The following is a 20,772-nucleotide window of genomic DNA, read 5'->3' as shown; positions in this document are numbered from 1 at the left end:
GGTTTGGGCTTCTCCACAAATAAAGATTAAGAATTTAAAACATTCACATTACTTTCCGCCTTCTGTCTTTCCCTCAGATGCCTGTTTTTTTTTTTTAATTTGCAAATGTTTAGCTCATATCATAGTTGCCTTTATTATCATTTCAAGATATATAAACTTCTATATTTTGATTTATTAAATCCCTGCTGTGAAAGATGGGAAGTTCTTCTCTCTCTCTCAACCTCCCAGTTTTTGGAAGCCATGTTATGTTTATGTTGTTCATGTCTATAGGATTTTTCTCTTTTCTTTTCTTTTTTTTTTTTTAAGATTTTATTTATTTGCGAGAGAGAGAGAGAGAGAGAGAGAGAGAGCATGAGCGAGGAGATGGTCAGAGGGAGAAGCAGACTCCCCATGGAGCTGGGAGCCCAATGCGGGACTCGATCCCAGGACTGCGGGACTCGATCCCAGGACTACAGGACTCGATCCCGGGTCTCCGGGATCATGACCTGAGCTGAAGGCAGTTGCTTAACGAACGGAGCCACCCAGGTGCCCTATAGGATTTTTCTTAAACTATAACTAGGTACCCCACACTTTGTCTACAGCCTGATTCTAAAAAGTGAAATGAAATGTGTTTCTGCAGCTATTACTTACCATAGGACCAAGAAGTATAGTTGGCTCCACAGAGAAGACTGTAAGTGAATCTGTAACTAAGCTTTGCTACTGAAAGGAGGCTCTTCCCAGAGTGCTCTAATGTTACAACTTTTCATTTTCTAGCTCCCCTTCTTCTGAGTCACACTGACTTTTTCCTTCCTCTTGCATCCTTATCATCTTGCATATCGGATTCTCTCTATATTCTTGAATAATTTTTTAAACAGGTTCCGCGTATAGTAAACTTTCTGAGTTTCACACATTCAAAAATATCTTTATTTCTCTTACATACTCAGTTGAGACTTTAGTTTGGATGTAAGAATTAGGATTCAAATTTTTTTTCCTTTTGAAAACTTTATTTTCTTGTAGCAACCAGTGATGCCGATGAGAAAATTAGTTTCCTCGTTTTTGTTCCATTACAGATAAACTGTTTTTTTTTCTTCTCTTCTCTTCTTAATTCTTAGAGACCTAAAGTTTCACCAGGATGTACTTGATGTTTTCATCAATTCTAAGACATATTTTATGTCCCACTCAATGTTTTAACATTTTTGAGGTGCCTTATAACCGGTGTGCACATCATAATTTAATAGGCAACAGTTTTGCTCATGGAACCTGAAGTAAGGATGTGCCTTACAATCTGAGATTTAATGGAATCTGAGATTTAATGAAATGCAACAGATTCTCTGCTTTTCTTTTAAATCCCATTCAGTACTTAATGGGGCTTTCCCATCTGAACATTCATGTTTCTTCGCTTTAGTTTATGGAAATTTTCTTTTATTTCTTTTATTGCTGTCTTACTTCTGTTGTACCTATCTTGCTTCCTGAAAACTCTATTAGAAAGGTATTAGGTCTCTTAGATTCATCCTCCATAGTTTAACTTTTCTCAAAATTTGTCTGCCATTTTACACCATGTTCTAAGAGACTTTGTTCACTTAACCTTCCAGATTATTTTTTAAAAGATTGATTGGTTGATTGATTTAAGAGAGAGAGAGCGTGGTGGAAAGGACAGAGGGAAAGGGAGAGAGAGAGAATCTTAAGCTGACTCAGTGCTAAGCAAGCAACCCAATGTGGAGTTCGATATTACAACCCTGAGATCATGACTGGGGTCAGAATCAAGAGTCAGACACTTAACCTACTGAGCCACCATTCTTCCAGATTATTATCTGGGTCTTCAGCTGTGTCAGTTTTATTATTCAGCCCTGCCCACTGCTGTTTTGTTTTTGTTGTTGTTACTTTCAAGAAATTATTCTTTTCCTTATACTGTTCCTTTCCCATAGCTGCCTGTCCCTCCTTAATGGAGAAGTTTCTCATGAATGTTTCCCCAAATATATTTATTTTAAAAATGTCTTTTTTGTTCATTCCCTGAATTATCTGTATTTCTTATGGAGCCAATGGCTGTTTGTTCTATTTGTTCTTTCACTCACTAAATACTTGCTAAATTCTTACTTTGTGACAGGAAGCATTCTAGGAACTAAAGATACAACAGAAAACAGGACAGGGTTGAGGCAGAAGGGACGTATTTGAGAGGCATTTTGAAAGAGGCAGAACTTAGGGCACTCTGAGTGAGAAGGCACCTGCCTAGAATTTCTTATTTGGGCAACTAGATGGACAATGGTATCATTCATGAAGACAAGGAAAAAAAAATCAAAGTAGAGACAATTTTGTATGCTAGTATTCTTTTCTTATTTAATGAAGTAGAATTTGGTAAGTTTGGATTCAGATACTTAGAGTTTGAGAAACCCAGGGCACATTCAAATGATGACATATAATAGGCAACAGAGACAAGGGCCTGGAATTTGGGAGCGGGGTTAATCCTCAACATAGAATTTGGAGTCACCAATATTTTAGTTGAAGCTGAACACTTAGACAAGGCCATTCATACAATTTACAGAGAGAGAAAAGCAGAAGGTCAGGGATGAAGCCTGTGTCCAGGTATGGCTGAACTACAGTTCTGATTTATCCCTGGCTGATAGGGAATTTTCAAACCTGGAACCCTAACCCATTGCTCTTACTTTAGTTCTCAAAACTCTAACTCCTACTCCATCGGTCCTCACAGTCCTGGAGAGCCCTTTGCGGCCAATAAATGCTCCTTTACTTGTTGACATGCTATCTCAAACTCCCTAGAAGAAACCACCAACTACTGCTACGGACCATGACTCAGTCTTCCCGTGGCCCATGTGACAGGAAGCTAAACAAAAACAAAGCCTAAGATACAGGAACACTAACAAAACCCGAAAGTGATTGTTATCGTTAGCCTTCCATGGATTCAAAACCGTGAAGATGACCAAAGTGACAGAGGTGTGCACTTTTTAGAATCTTTCCACTTCTTTGTTCTCAAAGGGCACAATCCCCTGGAACCGTCTCTCTCCCTCAGGCACAAGAAGTACAGAGCGTGTTCACTGCCATTCGGTTAACAATGGACGGAGGAAATCACTGGAGTTAAGAATTCCAAGCTTTGGAGGGCACTTGCCAGTATGCTAATGGGGAAAAAATTAACCCAAATTTTAAAAAGTAATCCACAAAAAGTTAGGAAAGCGATCTGGTAAAAGAAAATAAGTTCCCATGTAGAAAGACCTTTGTATTTATTTACTTCACTATATCCAAAGTCATATCCATAATTGAAAGTTTATCAAAAAGACTCTGTTTACATTCACATATAGTAAAAACGAGTTCCAATTTTTCAAGGCTCCCTTTTCCTGCCTCTCACATAATGATCAACTCTTTAATAACTAAAGATAAGACTGTTGCTATACCGTATCTTCTATAAAGCAAATAATTATTCAATCTCTCCAAAAGACAATACTCCTACAAGGACTAAGATAGCTTCTCTTTTCATTTTAAAAAAAAAAAAAAGGCACCACATGTAGACTAGAGTGTTTGCTCTCCAGTTTAAGTTGAACTTTCAACTCTACTAGAGCATGTTATATTGAATCCTGGCTCTGTGCACATTAAACCGTCATTTTGTTTTGTCAGCTGCTGACATTCCACTTTCTCTGGAATACGCACGCTCGTCTTTATGTGGCTGCTTCATTGACAGGTGCAAACATTGGACTGCTAAACAACAGATAGAGGTGAAAATGAATGGTAATATTAATAGAAAAGCAGATAACTTCCTAAGTAGGAAAATGTAAATTGAATAATTATAAAAATAACCAAAAATTGTGATTAGAAATAATTTGTTGTAAGTGGTTCTCATTTTCTGTTGAATTTATATATATAATAAAAAATCATAAAGTTAAGAAATCAGGTTCATTTATAACAGAGATTTTAATTCTTAAGTTTGTTCTTCATTTTTAGTACTGAAAACATGTTAAAAACATGCTAACTTTCTAAATTAGAAATCAACAGCAAGGTTTGTAATAACGAAGATGTGAAATTTTGTTTATTAATCGCCATTAGATTAACCATAGTTCTTATCAGATCCACTTTCTCCTTCTCTTGTCCACGAAGGAGTCATTACATTCTCTTCTTTCTCCTAATTTCCACAAACATCCCTCTTCTGAAACTTTGGCCATCCTTTGTGGGCTTTCCTGCCTTCTTGCCTCTCTCTCCTTTAAGCCATTAAATATATTACTATCAAAACAATCTTTCTATCTCATGATGAAGAAAGATCATCTTCTGCCCCTAAAATTTCATTAATCTTGACTTTTACATTGACATTCCTTTTTTTTTTTTAACCCAAACACCCATTTTTTACACACTAGTATGCCCCAGTGCATGCTGGTTGGTAGAGGAGTGGGGGGAATGACAAGCCCATGAAGAGAGGAGAACCTCTCTTCTGTGTGAGCAGAAGCACCTCTGTGCTTGAGCACACAGCACCTCTGTGTGCTCACAATTTGGAGAAAAAAAACTGGGGAATTATAGAGGAGAAGGGAATTAGAAATATTGAAATAAAATATGAGATTGTATGCAAGCTAGCATTAATCACTGAATAGGCCAAAAGTAAAAATAAAACATTTATCTACATATATATCCAGTGAATTTTCTTCTAACAATATTGTTAAGCTAGGGAATTCTCTCAAAAATAGGACAAGTCTTCGTTGGAATCAGCCCAAAGCCCATTTGATGTGCCTCAAGGGGCCACTTCCTGTCTGCCAGGGGGCTTTCAGACATCTTGGCAGATGATGGGGCTACAAAGCCCTACAGAATCCAGGCTGATCCAGGCTGTATGCAAATCTCAGAACAAAAGTTTATGTGGATGAGGCCTCCTCCCCTGGCTCTAGATCATCCTAGACTTTACATATAAACCATCTATTAAACTAATCTTAAAAATTTGTACTCAAAACTCTTCCATGATGGAAATGTCTCAACTAAAGATGATGAAGCCCTTGATTATAATAGCCAAAGAATAGAAACAATATCTCTGGAAGACCCTCTTAAATTGACAGAAGTTGGTTTAGTAAATTATGTAAGCTCCATGGAGTAAAATACCATATGAAATTTATTATATACATTGAATGGTGTATGTGCAAATCTGCATCAAGATTTGTCTGAAAGGATGGTCACAAGGAGTTTTTAATAATTACCTCTGGGTGGCAGGATTCTTCTTTACTTTCTTCTTTGACATTTCTTTATTGAGAAAATTTGCTATAAGTATGAATATTTTATTTTAAAAAAATTCAGACTTCTGGCATCCCACATAGGATGCTTAAAAAGAAAAAAAGCCACTGCCATACTAATTACTAGAAAAATCCCAATAGACTACAAAGTTACAGACTTTCTGGGACCCATCAGAGAACCGAGGTCACAACCAGGCAACATGAATTCCAAAGAGGAGCAAGACCTTCCAATGGGAGATATGATACACAGTTTCACCTATAGCAAAGGCAACACCCACCAGTTGCAACACAAGCAGGTAAGAAAAATAAGCTAAAATGTATGGAACCACTGAAGAGCAAGAATGGGTTAACAGAGCAGTTTGAACTAGCTGGGGGGACATATTATAAGGGGAGTTCACACTCACTCTCAGCTTTTTATCCCGTCTCCTACCAGATGCTCAGGAGGGTTATTGAGGGCAGGGCAAAGACACTTGTTGATGGTGCAGGCTTCAGGAAGGGACCAGCAGATGCTAAGAGGAAAAGTATCTTCCCTGAGATAGAAGGAAAAGTCTTAAGTCCCTGGGAGAGGGGAAGCAAACTCTCTGGTCAATCAGACTCAAAGAAGGTGATCAGTGGAGAAGTGTGAGGCACCAAGTCCCACCCACTTCTCCCAGAGCTTTCCTTCCCAGGAAAGAAAAACTTTCAGCTGCTGGGGAGGGCAGCAAAGCCTCTTGCTTCCAGGGCATTGGTGAAGGCGTATTATGGTAAGGGGAAAAAACAAAAGAAACATTTTCCTTCCCTGGTAAGCAATTGTCTTGGGCCTTGGAGTCTGTAATAATACCAAGTGGAGGTTTCTACTGTTGCAGGAGGGACAGGAAACTCCTGCCCAAGGTCAGCTTCAGATACAGGCAGAGGTAGAGCACCACAGGCAGGAAGGGCAGGAGTCCTGAGAAAGCCCACGTCTGAGGCCAAGGTGCACGGCACTCCCCAAAGGCTGGTCTGAATTAGAACAAGAGAGAACCTTCTCTTCTTTACTTATGGATTACCAAGCAAGAGCTGCCTACTACTGAGGGAGGGATAGGAACATAGAGAAAGACTTCCTCTGTGGCACCAGTGGACAGATTCCGGGAAGTCAAGGGAGGAGCAGCTCACAGAGAAAATCATTCTGTTCCTCTCATTCCCACTCCAAGCACATACCCACTGCAAAAGGAGTATCATGGTTGCAGTCCTTTAAGAAGAACAACAGCAACCACCAAACTCAACTCAATTCAACTTGTAGCTAGATTGGCTCAACTCGTTGCCATAACAATCTGATATAAAAAGAGGAATGCCCTTTGCAGATATGAATACTATTTACTTCCATTTCTACTAGTCTACACAGGATGTTTGGTATTTAATCAAAAATTTTGAGACAGAAAAAAGGCAAGGAAAAAAAGAACCTGTTTTCAGCAGACAAAGAAATCAATGGAACCAGGTTCAAAGATGACCCAGATCTTGGAACTATCAGATGGGGACTTTAATATAACTATAAATAACTATAATTGAAATGTTAAAAAAGCTGGGAGAAAAGGTTAACAACATGGGATGATAATAAATAATGAATTTCAGGATAAAGGTGAAAAAATATATAAAGAGTTAAATGGAAATACTAGAAATGAAAAAGATAACACTAAAAATAAAGAATTTGGGCCCCTGGGTGTCTCAGATGGTTAAGCAGCTGCTTTTGGCTCAGGTCCTGGGATTGAGTCCTGCATCAGGCTCCCTACTCCTTGGGGAGCCTGTTTCTCTCTCTGCCTCTACCTCTGTCTCTCTCTCATGAATAAATAAAATCTCTAAAAAATGAAAAAAAAAATGAAGAATTTCTCTGATGACTCATCAATTTGAAGGTAGGACAAAAGAAATTCCCCTGACTAAAACACAAAAAGGAAAAAAATAGTTCAAAATTGATGAGGGGCACCTGGGTGGCTCAATGGGTTAAACCTCTGCCTTCAGCTCAGGTCATGATCTCAGGGTCATGGAATCAAGCCCCACACTGGCCTCTCTGCTCAACGGGGAGCCTGTTTCCCCCTCTCTCTCTGCCTGCCTGTCTGCCTACTTGTCATCTCTCTCTCTCTCTCTCTCTCTGTCAGATAAATAAATAAAATTTTTAGAAAAAAATATTGATGAGCAGAACATCCAAGAATGTGGGGCAGTATCAGTCTAACATATGTGTAACTGGAGTCTTAAGAGGAGAAGGGAGAGAGAATGGGGCAAAAGAGATAATTGGAAATAACAGGCAGGAGTTAAATGAAAGACATCAAACCACAAATTCAAGAAGCTCAATTAAGGAACAGAGAGAGAATGCATTGCTAGCAGACTTGCATTCTAAGAGCTGCAAAAGGAAGTTCTTCAGGAAGAGGGACTATGATACCAGATGGAAGCTTAGATCGCTTAGATCTACATGAATAAATGAAAGCTCCAGGGGAATGCCTGGCTGGCTTAATTGGTAGAGCATGCAACTCTTGATCTCAGGGTTGTGAGTTCAGGCCACACTTTGGGTGTGGAGCCTACTTTAAAAAAAGATTAAGAAATGAAAGGCCCAGAAATGGTATAAGTGTCAAATGTCCTATGACAAATTATATCTTTTTTATATGAAAATATATTAAACTTTAGAATTTTTAAAGGACACAACATGTGAGGAATTCCAAGGACTGTATTTTTGATGGGAACATTGGGAAAGGTTATCCAGGGGCATTTGAAGCAAGATGAATGGACAGTCATGAGTTTCATAATGACTTTTTGGAGAGACTTAAGAAGCACCATCTTTGCCACTGAGACTAAGCTATGTGGTAGGAAATTGTCAAAGGTTCCTAAAAATTGCAGTGACTTCTTATTGATCTCCTATCAATCAGTTATTTAGGTGCTTCAGTCTGAAATCTTTTTGTTGTTGTTGCTTTCCTGATACTTATTGTCCTAGCTCTTCCAATGGTTGTACAAAAATCTAATACTCTATATTAAAGTCTTTTTAATTTTAACATAAGCAATTAACTTAAAAAATATGTTCATGCCTTATTTCATGTAAACCAACAGAAATGTTATGTATCTTAACCAGAATTACAATCTAGGCTGTCCAGGCTCATGCCAATCAATTCTGTTGGCCGGAGGAGAGTGTGGGTGGCTCAGCTGGTTAAGCAGCAACTATTGGTTTCAGCTCAGGGCATGATCTTTGGGTTCTGGGATTGAGCCCCATATCAGGCTCTGTGCTCAGTGGGAAGTCTGCTTGAGGATTCTCTCTCTTTCTTTCCGCCTGCCCCTACCCTGTTCATGCTCTCTCCCTTTCTCTCTCTAAAATAAATAAATCTTTAAAAAAATTTCTGATGGCATAAAACTGAATGTGCACTCACCATATGTATACTTTTAACCAATGGATTCACTGAACTCCATAACACTTCATGGCATTTGTTGTAGGTAACTACACGTTATGTTATATTATGTTATGTTATGTTATGTTATTCATGTGTGAGCCACCAAGTCCAACAGAGGGATGGATTCCACATTGAAATTGGTGAAGGAGATCCTTTGTAAGGTCTTTAAAACTCTAAATAAAATTGTACCTTGATTCCCTAATAAAGTTGCATAACCTAACAATCCTTAAGAACTCTTTGGGTTTGGCAGCAAATATTATCCTCAATGGGGAAAAGCTGACAGCCTTCCCTTTGAGAAGGATGTCCACTCTTGCAACTGTTGTTCAGCATAGTACTAGAAGTCCTGGTAACAGCAATCAGACAACAAAAAGAAATAAAAGGTATTCAATTTGGCAAAGAAGAAGTCAAACTCTCTCTCTTCACAGAAGACGAGGGAAATTATATGGAAAACCCAAAAGACTTCACCTCCAAACTACTAGAACTCATATAGCCATTCAGTAATGTGGCAGGATATAAAATCAATGTACAGAAATCAGTTGCTTTCTTATACACTAACAATGACAATATAGAAAGGGAAATTAGAGAATTGATTCCATTTACTATAGCACCAAGAACCATAAGATACCCAGGAATAAACCTAACCAAAGAAGTAAATGATCTGTACTCGAGTAACTATAGAACACTTATGAAAGAAATTGAAGAAGATACAAAAAGATGGAAGAGCATTCCATGTTCATGGATCGGAAGAATAAACATTGTTAAAATGTCTACACTGCCTAGAAAAATCTATACTTTCAATGCCATCCCAATCAAAATTCTACTGGGTTCTGGGATTGAGCCCCATATCAGGCTAGAGCTAGAACAAACAATCCTAAAATTTGTGTGGAACCAGAAGAGACCCCGAATTGCTAAGGAAATGTTAAAAAAGAAAAACAAAACCAGGGGCATCACGCTACCTGATTTCAAGCTTTACTACAAAGCTGTGATCACCAAGACAGCATGGTACTGGCACAAAAACAGACACATAGGCCAGTGGAATAGAGTAGAGAAGCCAGATATGGACCCTAAACTCTATGGTCAAATAATCTTCGACAAAGCAAGGAAAAATATACAGTGGAAAAAAAGTCTCTTCAAAAAATGGTGCTGGAAAAATTGCACAGCTATGTGTAGAAGAATGAAACTCGACCATTCTCTTACACCATACACAAAGATTAACTCGAAATGGATAAAAGACCTCAACATGAGGCAGGAATCTATCAAAATCCTAGAGGAGAACATACGCAGTAACCCAATGTTACACAGTAACATTGGCCACAGCAACTTCTTTCAAGACATGTCTCCAGAGGCAAAGGAAACAAAAGTGAAAATGAACTTTTGGGACTTCATCAAAGCTTCAGCACAGCAAAAGAAACAGTCAGCGAGACAAAGAGGAAACCCATGGAATGGGAGAAGGTATTTGTAAATGACACTACAGACAAAGGGCTGATATCCAAGATCTATAAAGAACTCCTCAAAATCAACACACATAAAACAAATAATCATGTTAAAAAATGGGCAGAAGACATGAACAGATACTTCTCCAAAGAAGATATACAAATGGCTAATAGACACATGAAAAAATGTTCATCCTCATTAGCCATCAGGGAGATTTAAATCAAAACCACTTTGAGGTACCACCTTACACCAGTTAGAATGGCCAAAATTAACAAGACAGTAAACAACAAGTATTAGAGAGAATGTGGAGAAAGGGGAGCCCTCCTAACACTGTTGCTGGGAATGCAAGTTGGTGCAGCCACTTTGGAAAATAGTGTGGAGATTCCTTAAGAAATTAAAAATAGAGTTACTCTATGACCCTGCAATTTCACTACTGGGTATTTACCCCAAAGATACAGATGTAGTGAAAAGAAGGGCCAACTGTACCCCAATGTTCATAGCAGCAATGGCCACAGTTGACAAACTGTGGAAAGAACCAAGATGCCCTTCAACGGACGAATGGATAAGGAAGATGTGGTCCATATACACTATGGAGTATTATGCCTCCATCAGAAAGGATGAATACCCAACTGTTGTATCAACATGGACGGGACTGGAGGAGATTATGCTGAGTGAAATAAATCAAGTAGAGAGAGTCAATTATAATATGGTTTCACTTATGTGTGGAGCATAATGAATAACACAGAGGACATGGGGAGATGGAAAGGAGAAGTGAGTTGGGGGAAATTGGACGGAGAGACAAACCATGAGAGACTGTGGACTCTGAGAAACAAACTGAGGGTTTTGGAGGGGAGGGGGTAAGGGGTTGGTTGAGCCTGGTGGTGGGATTAAGGAGGTCACATATTGCATGGAACACTGGGTGTGGTGTATAAACAATGAATTATGGATCACTGGAAAAAAATTAAATTAAATTTAAAAAAGAACTCTTTGGGTTTGGTTCCATTAAATCAATTCAGTGAAATATCACTGGTTATCTCAGGTTGATCAGATATACAAGTTAAAAGCAATATGTACTAAATGAATACATAAAGGAAAATGAGTAACTTTAATAAGTTCAGGGTTTGTTTTTTTAAGATTTTATTTATTTATTTATTTGACAGACAGAGATCACAAGCAGGCAGAGAGGCAGGCAGACAGAGAGAGGAGGAAGCAGGCTCCCTGCTGAGCAGAAAGCCTGATGCGGGACTCGATCCCAGGACCCTGAGATCATGACCTGAGCTGAAGGCAGGTTAAAGCTGAAGGCTTTAACCCACTGAGCCACCCAGGCACCCCAGTTCAGGGTTTTTTTAATGAACATGCAGAGACTACAGGAAAAGAAAACAAAGGGATATTAAATGAAGAAAAGTTCAAGTACCATCTTCCATGAAATTATATTCCTTAAGAAAAAAAATGACGTATTGTAAAATTATCCCAGGGAATGAGGACAAAGCTGGGACCTGGGGACACTGGGCCTGAAGTGCTCAGGTCTAGAGAAACTAAAATGTTGGTAGAGTTAGATCCAAAGGGGGTGGCCAATAGTCTAATCCCAGTGTTCAGGGGGGTGCAGCTACCTCAGGCTTGACTCTGGCCAGCATCATATTGAAGTAGTCCTATGGTAGTGAGTTCTATGACAGAATTCATGGCACCAAGAAGCAGAACTTGTACATGCAATAATGGCAGTTAGAATGGGCAACAGCAAGTCAAATGTTCACGGACGTAAGACCCAAGTCTAGGCCGTATCACGACTCTGGCTAAATAATCTGGTGTTCAAGACTGGCCTCAGCTCCCAGTGGGAACTGGAGAGAAACCCACAGTTGAAACCCAAGCAAATAAAATAAAGCTACACGTGCAGTGGGGGGGAGGGGGGCAAGATGGCTGCTCTGTGGGCACCTGAATGTCACACTTCTGTAACCTCCAGGGTGATACATGTGGTCAGGACCTAGCAACTGCCACTGGCTGAGAGTAACTAGGGAAGAACAGAAATTGATACCAATCTCAAATCTATCTTTTCCCGATTCCCACAACTGTATCTTAGGTCCTTAATTTATACTGAAGTATCAACAAACTACAAATAAAATGCTATCACCGTTCCCCAAGAACACTACAAGAAGACAAAGCATAAAGCCCATTATGTGATTCTTAATAAAAAACATTTTTCATTTGTGCAACAAATGCTGAATACGACTTTCACTGAAATATTTTCACTTCCAAATCCACTGAAAGTACGTATCATTGAACTACTCAGAAGAAGCTACTGTAGAAAGCAAAAGCCACTTTCAGTTGACTTCTAAATATAATATCACTCAGCTTGCCAATTTTGGTCTCTGAGAACAGAATCTAAAGATGAATTCTTTTTAGTGGTAAATGAAGAATATGATTTTGAAATAAATAAGTAGAGTATATGGTTTTAATAATCTCTACCTTTTAAAGTTATTTGATAAAAGAAAGATCTAGTACAGTAAGGAAAATTCTTCTGTGTCAACAAAATCTACCAAAACACAGTGAGTATCTTTTGGCAACCTCCAAGACCAGGCACATGCGCAGGAGATCTTTTCTCTGTATTAAACAGCCACCCAGTGTGGCCAGATCCAGAATGAGCCAAATGCTGGCTTTCCCATACTGCTCTGCAGAACTCCTAACTGCCTGCTCTACCAAGCAAGGCCAGAGTTAAAAAGCATGAAATAATGAAACAATAAACAGATTTTATTATTTTCTTCCCTGATGATGTTCATTTTAAACTTCGTGTGCAATTTAATCAAGTAAGAGGGTTGCATAGGAGAGCAATGGTCAATTTCAAGAAAGAAAGATTTTTTTCCTCACCTACCTAGCCTGTAATACAAGAGATCTAGAACGATCATTCTCTATCCTATACTAACTTTTTTTATTAAGTTACTAGCTTGCAAGGTGAATAAGATACTTGCAAAACCATTGCAAAAAAATATTTCACCTGACAATTTTTAAATGTTAAAAAGAAGAATCATATTCTAGAGTTTTCACTGAAGTCCTATGCTGTACCAATTGCTTTGTATTAGTTGAACTTTAAGAATAGGAACATGATTGGCTTGTCCATGTCCCACTTCCCACACAGAGGGTCCTGATGCTTTCTGCAGATCTAAGCATATACCATATGTTCTGTCAGCATAGACCTGGTTACCCCGTGGAAGCCCAGAGTTACTGGGTGCAACCTTAATTAACTAATTATCCAAGGAGGGGGAGGGGCAAAAGCCCTGGGAATCCAATCTAACCTTGTTATGTGAAACCTTAGTATTTGAAATGTTTCCCAGATATCAAAAAATAAACTTTACACAAAACGCTGTACAAATACAAATTTCATGTTGTGAAATCTTTCATAAATAGAAATCAAACAGCGATGTTCCTATCATGCTTTTCAGACTGGCTAAACACTCAGTTTATCACTGTGTACCCCACTGTGTGAAGCACGTGTGCCGTTCCCACCGAATGACACAGATTTCAAAAAATAAGTATGATTAATTAGATAAGATAAATGACTGATGTAAAAAGTTCCTTCGGCAAGCTCTGTGTTTGGTCATTTACATGCGATAATGTTACAAAGCCCTTTAAAGACAGTTTTTAAGAAGTCCAGTTACCTCACTATAATGAAAGATATAAAAGAGAAAAAGAGGAAAATTAAAGTCAGTGTGCATATTAGATCAGGTTAGTCTGCAGTGAGGACTGTACCACATGGAAAGGTGAAACAGGGGATTCTTACCATCAAATTGTGAACTACAAAAGTTCATATGATAGTAATAGTAGTGAACTAGAAAAAGGTATTTCACTTTAAAATCGAGTCAATTCATATAAATATGTAAACACCAGCTGACGTCACCTCCCCCCAACCCCTGGTCTAATTTTTACTTATGGTTACACATTAACTTATGAGTCTCTTCAGCCAACAAGACACACTGTTAGGCTTTGGCAACATCAAAATAACAATCAGTACAGTTAGAAGGAGAGATATGGCCCTGACATCCCACTGAACTGAGGCTCGTGAGCCATCCTGTCTGCCCACATCTCTCCTTCCCCGTGCATCTTCTGTGGGGGAGAACAAGTGGTTATTGCCGCCCCTCATGCCTGTGAACTTGGAAGCTCTATCTCAACTGGAAATTGAGGACCCTGTTGTTTCTTATCTGCAACCGGAGGGTTTAGTTAGGGCCTTGGACTTGCTGCAGGGACCAGGGCAGCTCCTCCTGCTGCTGCGGTCCTGGGGTTAGAGGTTCCTATAGACCCTGCTCAACAGTCCTCCTGCCGTCTTCTCAGAGCCTCAGACCACAGACTCTGCCCACCCCCTACCACCAAAGGACTTGATTTCATGGCAGTCAATGGAGCCTTCTGGAAGAGGACACAGCCTCAGCCGCATGCTTCCTAAATCCAAGGCTTAGACTAGAGCCCTTACCTAATCTGGCTGATCTATCCTCTCGGGTCAGCCGCCAACATCGCGTATTCGGGCATGGGGCTGGGGTGTTTGTTTGCTTGTTTGTTTTTTGTGAGCAAAAAACAAAAAAACAAACTCCATAAACACACACAAAAAACAAATAAACACAAACTTCCCAAGAACTGCATGCTAAACATCTCATTTCAGCAGTGTCCACACACTAAGCCGACACTGAGTTGAACAACACAGAACTATTTTGTAACATGCTCTTTTATACAAATCAGTAGTACAGCCTTGGGTCTGGTAAAGTCAATTCTGCTTATTTGGTTGGGGGGATGGTGGATTAGGAGAGTAACAGCACATCCTTCATGCACACCTGTCTCTGTTGGTGTGAGTTAATCCATTTGTCTGTCAACTTAGAATACTAGGAGCAAAAGGACTATACAGCTGCATGGACTCCAGGGCATTTTTAGTAAGCTTCAGACAGGTATTAGGCAAGGACAGAGTTAGAAATTATATGCCCAAGACTGTGCTTGGAATGTGGCTTTTCTAGCTTGCTAATAGAGACCCACTGAGCCTTAGCAACTAAGTTAAATAAAGGACCACGTTGAGGATAATGGTGGCATCCTCTTGGGCAGTCAAGGGGTCCAATGAGAACACCATGTAGAAAGAGTAGCCACACACCCCCGCCCAGAGTAGTAGGGGGCATCCAGTGCAGGAGACCATCAGCCTTGCTCATGGGGGACGTGAGCTTGCAACAGTGTTAAGAGGACAGTGAGTGGCCCCTGTGTGGACGCAGGTGTGGTCACAGAAGCCATTCTTACCAAAGGCTGCTCTTCCTTTGCAGATTTCTTTGGAGTCTTAACTTTCTTGGTCTTCATAGTCACTGATGTACTGATGGAGGGTGAGTGTGGTCTTGAACCGGCTCTGGCTCTGGATGGAATCCTGGGCTGTGAGGGCCACGGAGACAGGGAAGTCTCTTTCCCCTTGAGTAATTTCAGGCTCTGGCACACAAAAAAGAAATGGCTTGGTTGATTCTCACTTCGTTCTTCAGATTTGTGTCCCTCCCTTTCTTTTCCTCCCATGAACTGGCATTGCAGGGTGAAATTTTCAGTCCCAAAGAGCATGGGTCTGGTCCTTTTCCCAGTCCCACACTCCCTTTTGGCCTGATACAGTGTGCAGGCTGGGTCTGTTTTTCCTGTCCTCCCGCTGATGCCACTGCACCAAGAAAAACGTACCAACAGATCAGTGTTTTCTGGAAGCACCTGGAAAGGTAGGAGTGTTGAGGAGTAGGGTAATGGGACAGCTTGAGGTCTGTATCTTATTTGTATAAAGCTAGGAGAATTGAAGGTGGGAGTGAAGGGACAGGAATCTGAAGAGATAGGGCATGAACCTATGGCTCCGTGTACCAGGACGCATTTCCCATTCCTTCAGCCAGGTGTGCGTTCTTGTTGGCTTATACCCCTCTCATTGAGCTCAGCCATCAGGCTGCTGGGCTCCCATCCACACTTTAAAGCATGTTCTCCTTCAAACTCAGATCTTGGAAAGTGAAAATTCTCAGTAGGGTATGTATGCCTTCTTCAACCCAGATGTCAAAATAAGGCTCACATAGAATAAAAGAAGATAAAAGAATTTAAATTTAAATGCAAACCTTGCTGCCTATACTGCCCAACTTCTTCCTCCCTTCCATGTCCTCCTTCTGTTTATTAATCTATGAAATTGAAGGTGCATATCATTTGTTATCATTTGCAAAGATTAATTAAAAAGAATTTTCTATAAAACTTCCTCAAGCAATGAAAGAATAGAATGGTATACCACTTAACTGCTAACACTATTATGAGAACATAAGTTATAATGGTGCATATGAATTAGAAAAGTAATTTGTACCCAGAAAAGGCACTTAAAAGAAGTGAACAAAAAGAAAACTGTAAATGTTCAAAGTCATTAGCATTTGTTCATTGCTTTAAGCATAATAGAGATTATAGAGAAACATAGATTGTTTGCTTTAATGGTAATAATTTGTTCCATGTATTATTATGATAGCTATAAATACCCGGTCTTATAAAAGTTTTAGAATAATTTCAGATAATTCAATATCCAGAATTCAATAATGTAATGATGAAATTTTGATTTAAAGAATCAGTTCTAGTTTCCAGGCATAAAAGGCTTTTTATCATATATATATAAAATTGAGATATAACCAATATAGAATATTATATTAGTTTCAGGTCTATAACATAATAATTCAAAATTTGTATATACTATAAAATGATGGCCACAATGAATCTAGCTAATATCCACTACCACACAGTTATAATTTTTTCTTGTGATAGAAACTTTGGAGATTTACTCTCTTAGCAACTTTCAAATGTATAATAAGATATTACTAACTATGGTCATCATGTTATACATTACATTCCTGTGACTTATCTATTTTATAGCTGGAAATTTGTACCTTTTGACCAGCTTCACCTATTTCATCCACTTTCCATCCTATCTTTGGAAACCACCAATTCATTCTCTCTAAGTTCATGTTTTCATTTTTTTACATTCCACATGTAAGTGAGATTATACGGTATTCGTCTTCCTCTGACTCACTTCACTTTGTATCATTTCCTTAAGGTCCATCCATCTTGTTGCGCGAAGCAAAAAATATATTATTAATGCATGCTTCAATATTATCAAGCTTTTTTTTTATCACGTGAATCTATAACTAATGCCAGGGATTCTAATTCCGGCTAATCTTATGCAATTAAACAATGATGAGATACACCTCTAATCATTAATCTCACTGGAATAACTATTTTCAAAAATATGTCTCATCTACAGATAGAGCAGAATTCAATAGAAAGCAGGTCTGCCTCACCTCATGGAATTTTGAAGACTGGGGAGATAGTAACTGATGGGTCTGTTAACATCAAGGAGAAGTGCAAAGCTTCTATTTTACTTTAAATGCAATGGAACACCAATGAATAATTTTAAGTGTTGGGGGGGGTATGGTGTGACAAATATTTATTGTATGAAGTCATAATTTGAGGGGAGTCATGTTTCTGGTCATGGTTGAGTAGCTCCTATGAAACCAACCTTCCCACCGATAACAACTACAAACTCCAGAAAAAATCTATGTAAAACAAAATTAACTGAAGACAATGGCTTTTAACTTAATAGTAGTGCCAAGCCTGTCTAAAACTATGATGGAAAACCTGCAGCCTTTCAGGGTTGCTGAAGACAGAGTTCAGGGCAATCATTGCCAGTGAAAGTCCCAAGGCAAGGAAGTCCCAAGGAAAGCCAGACTGCAGAGCCCCCAACTTTGTGTGCAAATTTTTCCCAAATCTCTGGCAGATGGCTAAATCATGCTTGGCCGTGAAAATAAAGCTCAAAGATTGAATTAAGATTTGAGCTGCCATCCACGGCATGGGAGGCAGGGCTTGCAGTCTGAATCCAAATTAATTACCTGATTTTTTTTTTTTTTTTAAGTAGGCTCCATGTCCAACATAGAGCCCAATGCAGGGCTTGAACTCATATCATTCATATATATATATATATATATATATATATATATATATATATAATAATATAATCTGGCCCTGAGATCCAGGGCCAGATGCTTAACCAACTGAGCCACCCAGGCATCCTTAATTGGCTGATTTTTAAGAAATAACACCCAATGTTCATAATGCCTGTAAAATCCAAAAATACTCAAAATACAATTTTATGTTGCTGATCTATTCTTGTGCAAAAAGACTATTAACACAGACTGATGCTGAGATGGTAGCTCAAAAATAGTGGAATGAGGTCTCTGAAAAGTGCTGTAAGAATAAAAGAAAAACAAACACTGTTAACTCGGAATTCTGTACCAACAGAATAATAATTTTCAAGATTGAAGTATCTGAAAGCTACTCTCAGATAAAGGAAAAACAGAAGGGTTGCATCCCTAGCAGTTCTGACCTATAAGAAACATTAAAGGAAGCTACTCAGACTGAAGAAAAATGATCCCAGGGAGAACTTCCCAACTTTAGGAAGGAATGTAGAGCATCAGAAATGGTCAAGATGTAAGACTATATTGTCTTAATTTCTTTCAAATACATATAAATGCTTAAAGCAAAAAAATGTAATATTGATGTAAATAAAAAAACTTTAATTTGAAGAATGAAGAAATAAATCTATATAAACAAACATATATATTTTAATGTTTCTATATTTCAAGTGAAACTGCCAAAATTAAGTAAACTACAAAAAGTTAAGGATATAAATTATAATTGCTAAAGCAACCACGAAAATATAGACAAGAAGCCAAAATAATAATAAATAAATTGGGGGCACCTGGGTGGCTTATTCAGTGAGCATCTGTCTTTGGCTCAGGTCATGATCCCAGAGTCCTGGGATCAAGCCCCAGATCAGGCTCCCTGCTCAGTGGGAGTCTGCTTCTCCCTCTTCTTCCACTCCTCCCCCTGCTCCTTCTCTCTCTCTCACTCTCTCTCAAATAAATAAATAAAATCTTTTTAAAAAGATAATAAAATATATTGGAATTCTAAAATATAGTAAAAGGACAGCCAAAAAAAAGAAAACAAAGAGAGAGAGAGAGAATAGAGGAAAGAACAATGAAAAACCCAGAGGGGACATATAGAAAACAAATTTAAAAATGGCAGACCTAAATCTAACCCTATCGATAATAACAGAGTGTTGATAAAGTGAACAGACTAGATAAAATGCAGAAATAGGAAGAATGTATAAAACAGCAAGACCCAATTATTCACGGTCTATAACATAAGCACTTTAAGTATAAATATACAGAGAGGTTGAAAATACATACATGTATTAGAAAAAAATGCAATGCAAACATAAGAAGATTGGAGGTGCTACATTTATACATAACATGTATAGCACATTTCGGGATCAGAATTACTAGAGATAAAGAGGGACATTTTATAATGATTAAAGGGTCAATTCATGGGAAGACATAATACTTATAAATGCAAATGCATCTATTAACAGAGCTTTAAAACACATGGGTGTGGGGGCGCCTGGATGGCTCAGTGGGTTAAAGCCTCTGCCTTTGGCTCAGGTCATGATCTCAGGGCCCTGGGATCGAGCCCCACATTAGGCTCTCTGCTCAGCGAGGATACCAAAATGTGTAGGATGCTGCTCAGAGGGAGATTAATAGTTTTAAATGCTCAATTAAAAATAATGAAAGGCCTGAGATAAATGACCTCAAGTTCCACCCTAAGAAGGTTAAAAAAAAAAAAAAAAGAGAGAGAGAGAGAGAGAGAAAGAGCAAAGTAAACAAAAGTAAATAGAGGGGAGAAAAGGACAAAAATCAGGGCAGATATCAATGAAATAAAAAAGAAAAAAAATAGAGAAAATAGAGCCAAAACGATTTCTTGAAAAAATCAGCAAAACCCCAACTAGAGGGGCACCTGGGTGGCTTAGTGGGATAAGCCTCTGCCTTCGGCTCAGGTCATGATCCTGGGGTCCTGGGATTGAGCCCTGCATCGGGCTCTCTGCTCAGTAGGGAGCTTGCTTCCTCCTGTCTCTGTGCCTGCCTCTCTGCCTACTTGCGATCTCTGTCTGTCAAATAAATAAATAAAATCTTTAAAACAAAACAAAACAAAAAAAACCCCACTAGACTGATCAAGAACATAATTTACTAATATCAGGAATAAAAGAGGATTCATTATTTCAGATCCTATAGATACTAGAGGGATAATATGAGAATGTTATAACCTCATACCAACAATTAAATGGATAGATTGAATAATACAACAAAACAAAATGACATAGAAAATGTGAATAGCTCTATAGCTATTAAAGAAAATAAATCCACTATCAAAAACTTTTGCATAGGGGCACCTGGGTGACTCAGTGGGTTAGAGCCTCTGCCTTCAGCTCAGGTCATGGTCTCAGGGTCCTGGGATCAAGCCCTGCATCAGGCTCTCTGCTCAGCAGGGAGCCTGCTTCCTCTCCCACCCCCCGCCTGCCTCTCTGCCTACTTGTGATCTCTGTTTGTCAAATAAATAAATAAAATCTTAAAAAAAAACTTTTGCATAAAGAAAACTCTAGGCTCAGAGAGTTTCAATGGTGAAGTCTTCAAACATTTACGAAAGAAGTAACAGAAATCTTTTTACTAACACCACTAAAATTGTTTTCAGAAGATGGAGAAGACATATTTCTCAAGTCATTTTATGAAGCCAGTATAACACCAAAACCCAAAAAACAGACATATACCCAAAGAAAGAACATTTAGGGATCAATGTCCCTTATGAACATAGATTCAAAAGTCCTCAACATACTACTAACAAATTGAATGCGGCACTGTATAAAATGTAGGAAAGGTCAT

General features: G+C 38.7%; 1 protein-coding gene across 7 annotated transcripts in view; it reads right to left on the bottom strand.

Moving 5' to 3' along the window:
• The window catches only part of CUNH10orf67 (chromosome unknown C10orf67 homolog), a 143,412-nt gene that overhangs the window by 36,849 nt on the left and 85,791 nt on the right, over positions 1-20,772 (bottom strand). For 5 of the 7 annotated variants that reach the window (XR_006608105.1, XR_006608106.1, XM_013058925.2 and 2 more), the window contains 2 exons: positions 16,087-16,146; positions 15,260-15,439 (listed from right to left, as the gene is read on the bottom strand). Coding sequence is in view for 5 of the 7 variants with exons in the window: in XM_013058925.2 (XP_012914379.2) it covers positions 15,260-15,439; positions 16,087-16,146 (240 nt within the window). In the remaining 2 variants the exon portion in view is untranslated. The remainder of the gene's footprint in view (positions 1-15,259; positions 15,440-16,086; positions 16,147-20,772) is intronic. The other 2 variants (XM_045084972.1, XM_045084975.1) reach the window with 1 other exon arrangement.

This window comes from Mustela putorius, unplaced genomic scaffold (genome assembly GCF_011764305.1).
Source record: "Mustela putorius furo isolate JIRA1106 unplaced genomic scaffold, ASM1176430v1.1 tig00000827_pilon_pilon_pilon, whole genome shotgun sequence".
NCBI classification, from domain to species: domain Eukaryota; kingdom Metazoa; phylum Chordata; class Mammalia; order Carnivora; family Mustelidae; genus Mustela; species Mustela putorius.
Note: the sequence above shows the minus strand (reverse complement) of the source record. Positions and strands in the feature narration are given on the sequence as shown.